Here is a 10,797-nt window from a genome sequence, read left to right as displayed (position 1 = left end):
TTATTTATAAATACCATATAACTAACGTTATATTAAATTGCCATGAAAAATGCCATATAGGGCAACCCTGGCCACGCTCAAACGTCAAAATCGACACAGCTGTTTTAATTAATTAATTAATTATAATATTAGTGTAATAAGTAATAAAAACATTAAAAACCGTTTAATGTTAACAATAAGTGTTCGCGTAAAAAGTATCATCGTACAACGCCTGTACATCTCAAAGTAAAATCTCGCGGCGGAGTAACGTCAGTGCAACGGACAATGTTCAAATATGCAACGTTAAAAAGGAAGTATTGTCTTCTATAAACCTAATTAAATAACATTAGGGCGTTAAACACTTGTGGAATTAAATACTTAAATTCATTAGCTCCTGATTAGCGTACATATTGTTGAGAATCTGACAGTAATTTCTAACCTCGTACCTACTTCTGTTACGAACCGGTCAGCTGTTCACGCTAGCTATAAATACTGTCCTTATTACCTATTTATCATACAACTAGGCTATTTCGTACTACCTGGTCTTGCTTGTCACTCTCTTGTTCTCACAACTACTTCGTATTTCACTTATTAACCACCTCACTTCACTGCTTTTTATGCTTGGTATATAGTTGCGTTGCGTTAGTTTCAGGTGCGTGGAGTCACTGTGGGTTACCTGAGCTCAAAATGTCCAGCTCAGTGTTGACTCGCAAGGCCACTGCACGTGAACTCGATATCAAACTGAACGCAGCCTTAAAGAACTCAAGCAGTCTAGGCGACGTGTGAGCAGCTACTTCGGGAACGTGACGGCGAGTACGAGGTGCAGCAGATAGTGTCAAAGAACACCGAACTTAAACGCGAACTAGCCGACCTAGATGTGATGTACACGGATGTTGAAGAACAACGCGACCGACTGCTGGAGACAGTTTGCAAATTACAACAGTGCTGTGACGTTCACGAGCAAACACTTCAACGAGTAGACGAGCTCGAGTATGAGCTCGCCGCCTCCCACGAATTTGTTCGCCAACTACAGGAACAGATTGAACGCCAAGAAGCCGAGAACACCCAACGGCTGTATGACGAAATAATGCCAGCACCAAACGTCTCCTCGACACGACCGGCAATAGGTTCTTCTGGTCACGGTTGTAATAGATTTGACTAAGGACACTTCTTTTGAGTCTACATCAGTGTTTTTCAAAGTCATAATAAATTTAAAAAAATCTTAAATTAAACAGGTTCATAAGAAGATCAAAAAGACTATATAAACAACATCACAGTGTTCATAAAAATACAATTTTATATAAAGATCGTATAAGTATCTTAAACGAGCTAAAAACATGTAATGAAAAATTACAACACAGTAGGTACGCTTATGTCACAGACACGTCCGGGCTACGGGAAGAAATAAATCGGTTAGAATGTTCCCTAAGGACTTAACTAGCAAATACGAATTATGTCAAAATCAAATTAGTGAACACATTTTGGCCGCGAACGAGCTTGTGATTTATGTTCATATAACGAACAGCGCGTCAATTCTTTGTTAGCGCGCGAGAGCGCATTGCAAACTAAATTACATAATCAGTCCGAGTCACCACCCGCAGCGGACTTCTGTGACATATCTGTAGGTAATGATGGAAATATCTGTAAGAATGTTAATAAAACCCTAGTATTTTCTGATAGGATAGGAAAGGGATTGGGCAAATTATGGTAATAATATATCAAACAGCTGTGTCATAAATAACTGTATGCCTAATGCCTCATTCAAACAAATAATTGAAAAAATTATGCTCACTCAGGTGACTAAGCAGTCAATCATTGTATTAATGTTAAGTGACGGGTCCGACGTTAGGTATTCGGACATAAAAACTGGGTTCGATTTACTATCAAAACTAGGTGTTAAAAACATTATTATAGGTGCGTTCCCTATTCTGCTTCTCTAAATAAATCCAATAATCATTTATATCGTTTAAACAAATTATTGTTTAAGATGACGAGCCGTCATAGTGACGTTTTATTTTTGACACTAATAATTTATTAGTGACTACCGACTGACCCCGACAAGCTTGCTAAATCCTTAGCATGTTATATTAATTCCGTATTCGAAATCACCCCCCCTCCCCGGCCTTAGGACGACACCTTCAAGCGCGAATGTGTCTTTAAACTACCTACACCGACAATAGAGAAGCAAAGTAGTCTATCATTTCTACATCAAAATATAAATCGCTTCACTGGCAAATATTAGATTTAGAATTACTCTCTGAAAAGTTAAACTTAGATATTATCTGCTTAACAGAAACCTGGCTAAAAAAAAGATTCAATGCAATTTAATGTACATAATTATGCAATAGCCAGCGCCTTCTGCAGAGAATCTGCAGCAGGTGGCGGGTCTCTCATATTAGTGAAAAATAGTTTAAAGTTCAAAGAACGCAAAGACCTGTCCAGCCTTTCTGTTGAACGTGTATGCGAGATCGCTTCTGCGGAAACGGAACAGTATTTAATTTTATGTATATATAGACCACCAAACTCGAGTATTCCTTTGTTTATAAATACTATGGAAGATGTTCTAAGAAATCAGTAAAACGTAATAAAGCGCTGGTGGTCTGCGGGACTTTAATATCGAATTTTATCACAATCCGTTGAAAAAGACCAGTTTATTTCTGTTTTAAAATCTTTTAATTTAAATTTCTTATTTAATGAACCCACCCAAGTCACAACCACTTCGCCACATGTATTGACAACATTTGTTAACTTGTAAGTATTTAGAAAAAAGCTGTTATCAGTGGAGTACGATCGGATCACAAAGCTCAAACAGTGAATTACCTCGGGCTAGGGCGGTGTTAATCAAACCATAGAAATTAGGCCGTTGAACAAACAAAGACTTGACCGTCTCAAAACAAACATCGCGCAAAAAGTAAACAATTTAAAGTAAATACTAAAAATCCAAACGAAAATTTCAAGATATTGTTAAATACTGTATGCGAGGAATACGATAAAACGTGTAGTAAAAAAACGTATTAAAATAGGAAACAAACTATCATTCAATGAATGGGCTACACCCGGAATACGTAGGAGTAGGACGTCTTATATGATCTTTATGATAAGAAATCGTGTACCACTGATGAACGTTTCCACCAGTATGTCAGGATTATTCAAAATTATTCAAAATTATATGTAATAAAGCAAAAGCAGCCCATGTAACTAATAAAATTAAGTCCTCTGATGATAAAATTAAAACAGTTTGGAAAATTATAAATACTGAAACCGGTCGACGTAAGAACGCGGAGTCCTCTATATCATTAAAGATTAACAAACGTATTAGAAACGGACGCGGTTAAAGTAGCTAACGAGTTAATACCTACTTCTCTAAAATCCCCATCGAAACGACAAAATGTCTCGCGTCTTCCTCAAAGTTAGCTGAATCGCTCTTAAACAAAATATCTATTCCAAACTTAAGTAATTTAAATTCACGCATGTCTCTCCCTGTGACATCATTAAGACTTTAGATTATTGAAAGTAAAAAAAACGAAAGACTTGTGGGCGTCTCAGTTAAGTTCTACATTCCATTTTAGATGTCGTTGCTCCAACTTTAGCATTTATATTTAATAGCTGTATAGATGAAGGCGTATTTCCAGATTTGATGAAATATAGTAAGTAGTCCTATTTTAAATCAGTGATAAAGATAATCCCTCTGATTATCGTCCTGTGTCCATCCTATCAGCGTTTAGCAAAATATTCGAAAAATAATGCTGACGCAAATGATCTCGCATTTTAATACCCATAAAATCATGCATCCACAGCAGTTCGGATTCACAAAGGCAGTCTACTACAGACGCGGTCATAGTTTAGTTAAATTCATATGCAAGCTTGGAGGAATCACATGACGCTATAGGTGTTCTGCGACCTTTCGAAAGCTTTTGATTGTTGGATCATGATACTTTAATTTGTAAGTTAAATTTTATTGCATTCGTGGCCTCGCTTTAGAACTCATTAAATCTTACCTCACACAAAGAAAGCAAAAGGTAGCGATTAACGGAAACGGTATCGGAGGATCTGTGTCGAAATGGGAGTGCCTCAAGGATCCATTCTTGCCCCATTCCTGTATCTTATTTATGTTAATGACCTACTTATATGGTAAGCCAAAAGTCGGTATAGTTATGTTTGCTGACGACACGTCTTACTGTTCAAGTTAGTAGAAAAGATACCGACTTCATTGACCCAATGAAACCCTGTCCGTGATATCCGCATGGTTTGCTGCCAATAATTTGTTACTAAATCCTAAGAAAACTAAATGTATAAATTCTCGTTGATAAATTCATCTAGCTCGAATTCAGTTTAATATAAAGTTAAATGGTCAAACTATTGAATTTGTAAAATCAACATATTTTGGAATAACGCTCGATTCTAAACTACAGTGGGGACCTCACGTCACAGCAATCGCGGTAGATTGAGCTCTGCTGCTTTTGCAGTTGGAAAATACGGCAGCTAACCGATGGCGACGCACGGTTGGTGTATTTGCTTACTTTAATAGCATTATTTCGTACGCCTTATTTATGGATCTGCTGCAGACATTGAGTCAATTTTTATCTTACAAAAGAGAGCAATTAGAGCAATTTATAATTTGAAGACGCGTGAATCTTAAGATCTTTTTTTTAAGGAAACAGATATCCTAACCCTGCCGTCGCTTTATGTTTTTGAAATAATCATGTATGTTAGGAAGAACATATGTATTTTCCCACTAACGTCGATAAGCCAAAGGCTACTAGAAACACAGGGAAGCTTAAAGTTCCATCTTACAGACTGGCTAAAACCAAAAAGTCTTTTCTGGGAAATTGCATACGTTTTTATAATAAAATTCCAAAAAATATTATAAATGAAACGGATACAAAATTCAGAATCTATTGTCAAGAAGACATTAATATCAAAGCGTATTATAAATTAATGATTATATCATGGACAGGATATTTGAAATAATCCGATCCGCATTAGCGATCCCTTCAAATAGCGAACCTACTGTGTTAAAAATAAAGTTGTGTTAAATACTTGTGATGTATACATATCATTTAATAATATTGTAAATCTGTTTTAAAAAAAATATATATATACCTCGTTGAGTTTCTTGCCGGATTCTTCTCAGCAGAGTTTTTCCGAACCGTGGTAGATTTTTTTGACATTCATAAGTGCTTTTATAGCCTAAATGAATAAAATATTTGACTTTGACTTTGAGTTATTTTCGTGATCATCCAACAATTTGCCATGAGGTTGTGTTATTATTCTGTGTACAAACATTTTATAGTTACCCAAATTATATCAGATTAGGTTTATAAGAAATTATTTAAATTCACCAATATTTTACGAGTCTGACTTAGAAAATTAATTTCGTATATTTATATTATATCAGATTATATAATTTTTTTAAAAGAAATGTGATCAATTTATTTATAAATCAATAAATAATATTATGAACTTAAAAATAACTTTATTTCTTTACACTCGTAAACTTTGAAACGTGTCACATACCCCATCTAATACAAAAGAAGAAAAAACAGTACAACACAAATTGAAGTGCATACAATATTGCACAATATCACAAATTTATGCAGTGTCTTAAACATTACACAAATGACTCGCACAGGACATCGTCTCGAGCTATAAACTGCGAGCTATATGTTGATTCTACACTCGTGATAAGGCGGTGGGGGGTTTCGCCTCTGTCCGTAGCCTTATGGCGTCTGCTTGTATTATAGTGCCTCGGGGCCCCGGGATCCCATATGTGGGGTATGGAGCACTCCCATCTGGAAGAGACAGCCGTCGTCGGTACGACGGAGGAGTTTCTAAATCGGGGTTCACAGCACTACTCCACAGTAAATTTGTTCTCATATCGCTATCAGCCATCCTTTGAGCCCTTCGCTGCTGCCTCCTAGTAAGAGGCCGCGCGCAATTCACCCGCCTACATCCGCACAACGCTCGCAACAAACGTATGTGCAGACAATTCCTAAAGCCAGCCCTAATTCCAGTCCAATAACAAACGCCTGGCTAGCCGAAAATTCTTGATCGATCTTTGGAACCATGTCAACTCTTTACTAGGTTTTAAAACTGGTACCGTTTCGTTTTTAATAATTGTTATGTTCCATATATCACTAACGTCGACGTCTACTCTTTCTACGGGTACAGCTGATATCATTTTCTCAAACATTTTTGGTGTTTTTTTGACACATTGCTTCACATAGTTTATCCCGTGGGATGTTATCCAGGTCTCTACGCCATGAAACTAGGGTCGCAATTCCAATAGTCATTTCGTAGCTCTATTCTTTCTAATTTCCGCAAGGCCGCAGCACTTCAGTGTTTAGTGAAACTAAGTAGTTTTTCGCTCAAGTCTAGCTTCTTTAAGTTTGGTAGGCGGCTAAACATTCTATCTGGTAATGATTTTATTCGGCAGTTGTTTAAATTCAGCACCTGCAATAGGCCATTTTAATTACTACTTAATACTAGAATTATGTATAAAAATAAATTTTATTCAATGATGCCAAACATACTTGCAATTTCGTGTGGTTAATAAAAGGTTCATTTTTGAGTGATTCAAAAACATTTCCGGATAAATCAAGTATATGTAGTTGCGGCGACTCGAAGAAAAGATCCAACGCTATGTACCTCAGCCTATTGTTACTCAGATCGAGGTGAATCAATTTATCCAACCCGGCGAAGGCGTGAAGCCCGATCCAAAAGATGACGTTGTAAGATAAATTTAGTACTTCAACTGAAAAGTATCCTGCTTCCTGAAAAGAGATAACGAGTAAATAAATAATGGCTGTCCTACTGGCTTACTCATTCACATTTTTTGCACTTACTTTGAAGCAGTAGTTGTCCAGTTCGCTAATTGCATTCCGGCTGAGGCTATAAACTTGCACGGCATCGGCACTCCCACTTGAACGCTGACAATGTTTTGTCCCTCGCACGACGCCCTGTTCAATCCGTTATCAACATCACAGTCACATTGTTTCGGACACAGCTGAGCAAACGCACCGGCACTCATCAACAACACAACCAATTTAATATCAACGCCATTTTTTATAATTACGCACATTAATGACCGCGAATAAATTGCAATTTTCATTATGAACTTCACAGGTACTATTTAGCTGGTTCTGACACATGAATGCTTTCGTATAAAATGGAGCAATGATATATTGATAAAACAGGAGCGTTATCACTTTCATGAGATAAGATAACGGCGCGCTACAATCTTTGTTTCAGAACGCGTTCCACTTATGAATTGAAACCACCTAACCAAACTATAACACTAAAATGCTTATTACTAAATATTGGTGATAAATAATACATGGTTTTTAATATTATATATTTTATACTTACTATGAAATATTTCAAGGTTATTACAGACACAATATTAGAAACAACCAAAAACTAGTTTTGCTCAACCATACTGAAAATATTAATTGCTAACACAACAGCTATTGTTAATGAAGGACATTCGCTTATCATGTTTCTATTAATACATTATTGACAATAATAAATAGTTTAAATTACAGGTACACTAAACTAAAAGTACTTCTACTTTTGACGACAGTCTTTTCATATCAGCTAAGTATATATGTACTTTGTTTTTAGCATTAGAAAAATAGTAGACAATTTAAATGGGTCTTTTCATTGAAAAACTTTTTTTATACAGTAAATATTCCTTATATTACCAAAAGCATTTAAATGATCATACTCGTATATGCCCTTGCTAATTGTTACATATTTGCTGTAATTTATTCTTCAACAGTGTTTTTCAGTAAAGAGACACATCAAGATCGACCTTCTTTCTAATGCTAAATAAAGGAAGTATATATAATTGAAAGAAGTAAGTAATACTACTAGTAATAGGTACATTAACTAAAAATATTGGGATTTTGCCTGTGTTGTGTAGTTGTGGCGGTATAACATCTCTTCATTGTATAGTCTATGCTCATTATAGCATTTCTGACATCATGTACTGACGCACTGATGCTTTCGAAAGAATTGGCCAGCCTGTCTACTGCTACAGCCTGTAAAAAAATTGGCTTTTTAAATTGAATTTTTACTAGACACCACGAAAGTGAGCAGAGACAAATTTATGAAAATAGATACAGTTTAAAAAATAAATAAATAATAAATATCACGGGACAATTCACACCAATTGACCTAGTCCCAAAGTAGCAAAGGTTGTGTTATGTGTACTAAGCAACGGATAAATGTAATTATATACATAGATACATACTTAAATACATAGTAAACACCCAAGACCAGAGAACAAACATTCGTATTTTTTATACAAATATCTGCCCCGACACGGGAATCAAACCCGGGACCTCAAGCTTCGTAGTCAGGTTATCTAACCACTAGGCCATCTGGTCGTCTAAAAAAGGAAATAAATAACATACTTGAATGTGAGATGCATCAGCAAGTCTCTCCATAGCTTTGGAACTAGTGAGAGTAGCCTGTGCCAGTTGGTTCATTGCAGCTGCTTGTTGGTCCATCACTTCCACCTATTCACCAAATATAATAAATTTCAAATATAATTAACTCACTCTTTGGCGGTCCCTTAAAGGGATAACTCCGCCTTTGTACAAGCATCTCAAAGTTTGTCCAATTGTATTTTTGTTTGTTTCCTTTTGTAGAATAAAGAGTTTACATACATACATTCATACATAATTTAGGCTATCTGCAAACCCTAATTAATGTCATACAGAATATCTGCCATAGGCAGAGAAACTAAACAAACTTGGCTAAGTGCAATCAAATATATTACCTACAATAAATTTAGAAGTTTCCAGACTAAAGCCTTTACAGTCCCGACTTTTTTAACAGATGTAAGTAAGACCCCAGAAAAAAGTAACAAGTTTTAAAATTTTGGAAATTATTTATCAAAAATAAGGTTTCTTTTGTTTATCTCCATACCAAATTTCACAAAAATTCAGCAGTTTAAGCATGAAGAGGTCACAGGAGTTACTGTTGCATATTTTCTCAATGTAAGACGGTTTGCGCTCAGTATTGACTAGGATGATGATGATAAATTTATGTTTAGTGGCTATATGATATTGATAGCAACATATGTATTTAAAACTGACCAATTTTTCCATTATGGACATTTGCCTCTCATCAGCTTCTGTGACAAGCAGCTTATTGGACTCTGTGTTTGTGAAATCCATTTGATCCACTTCTTTCAGGAAGGACTCATCATTGGATTCATCTTCATCCCCATTCACTGGCTCTTGCTTTACACCTTTCTTTTTTTCTGTAATTTTAATACTGTTCATTATCATCATTAGACAAACAAGCAGACAGTCAGCAATGTATGTGACAAATCAACCAATCAGATCTGAATGTAGAAACATTCTGATAAGAAACTTGATCAGGGTTGATATGTACAAAAATTGTGTCAAAAATCTGACTTATTTCATTAAAATCAGTTTTTTATATTATTATTTCCTTATTTTTAAATACTGTTCATTATCATCATTAGACAAACAAGCAGACAGTCAGCAATGGATGTGACAAATCAACCAATCAGATCTGAATGTAGAAACATTCTGATAAGAAACTTGATCAGGGTTGATATGTACGAAAGTTGTGTCAAAAATCTGACTTATTTCATTAAAATCAGTTTTTTATATTATTAGTTCCTTATTTTTAAATACTGTTCATTATCATCATTAAACAAACAAGCAAACAGACAGTCAGCAATGGATGTGACAAATCAACCAATCAGATCTGAATGTAGAAACATTTGGATAAGAAACTTGATCAGGGTTGATATGTACGAAAATTGTGTCAAAAATCTGACTTATTTCATTAAAATCAGTTTTTTATATTATTATTTCCTTATTTTTATTAATCCAGAGATCTTAAATAACATATAAATAATCTCAACCATCAACTTATGGAATTGTATCTATTTTTTGGCATGTCACCACAATGCAAAATAGGGCTAAAAATATAAAAAATGTTGTTTCCACAACTAATATTTTAAGAAAATAATTATTTTTTGATGCAGAAAATTTGCGTCTTCAAATCATGCTTTCATTAAATAAAAATATATTTTAACCTATCTAGTGGGGACAGTAAAACCCTGCATTAATAATAACTGTCTCATAAAATTAAAAACATAGAAAAATACATGGATGAAAATATTAAATTATAATATTCATATATATAGGTACTTACTAATAGGTGATATAGAATTTTCAACTAATGACAAGTCATAAATTTTCCTTTCTACAGGGGACAATCTGTCATCCAGTTTTCCTTCATCTATTTGTTTTTGTTTTAACTTTATGCTTCTTCTCTTGTCAGACCAAAACTAGAAAATATAATAAATATGATATTAGGAATATTTTGGGAAGTTCCCTGCTTTTAGTACCATAAAGTGTTGCCATCTATACCAAATAAAATAATATGCACCTTGCCATTCTGTAACATAATTGGAATGCTCATGCATAATGAACAGTGATTATAGATTTGGTTGCAGCTGGAGGTCAATGACTGCAATTATTATGCTTGTATGGATGGATAGCCGACATGGTTCCAAGATTCATGTTAGAATAGAGAAAAGGCCTTTTTTTTATCTTACTACCATAATTTGACGACCAGATGGCCTAGTGGTTAGAGAACCTGACTACGAAGCTTGAGGTCCCGGGTTCGATTCCCGTATCTGGGCAGATATTTGTATGAAAAATATGAATGTTTGTTCTCGGGTCTTGGGTGTTTTATATGTATTTAAGTATGTATCTATCTATATGATTATATTTATCTGTTGCTTAGTACCCATAACACAAGCTTTGC

At 34.9% G+C, this 10,797-nt stretch overlaps 1 protein-coding gene and 1 pseudogene across 1 annotated transcript; both read right to left on the bottom strand.

Moving 5' to 3' along the window:
* Window positions 1–5,435: 5,435 nt before the first annotated feature.
* On the bottom strand, window positions 5,436–7,021 carry LOC141433834 (uncharacterized; annotated as a pseudogene).
* Window positions 7,022–7,319: 298 nt separating this feature from the next.
* LOC141433833 (uncharacterized) lies at window positions 7,320–10,315 on the bottom strand (the record flags this gene model as incomplete). The annotated part of the gene is given in 4 exon segments (XM_074095933.1): window positions 7,320–8,021; window positions 8,397–8,501; window positions 9,084–9,250; window positions 10,180–10,315. Coding segments are annotated over 4 exon segments (564 nt in total), but the record flags the coding sequence as incomplete, so codon positions are not given.
* Window positions 10,316–10,797: the final 482 nt, after the last annotated feature.

This window comes from Choristoneura fumiferana, chromosome 12 (genome assembly GCF_025370935.1).
Source record: "Choristoneura fumiferana chromosome 12, NRCan_CFum_1, whole genome shotgun sequence".
In the NCBI taxonomy this organism is placed as follows: Eukaryota; Metazoa; Arthropoda; class Insecta; order Lepidoptera; family Tortricidae; genus Choristoneura; species Choristoneura fumiferana.
Note: the sequence above shows the minus strand (reverse complement) of the source record. Positions and strands in the feature narration are given on the sequence as shown.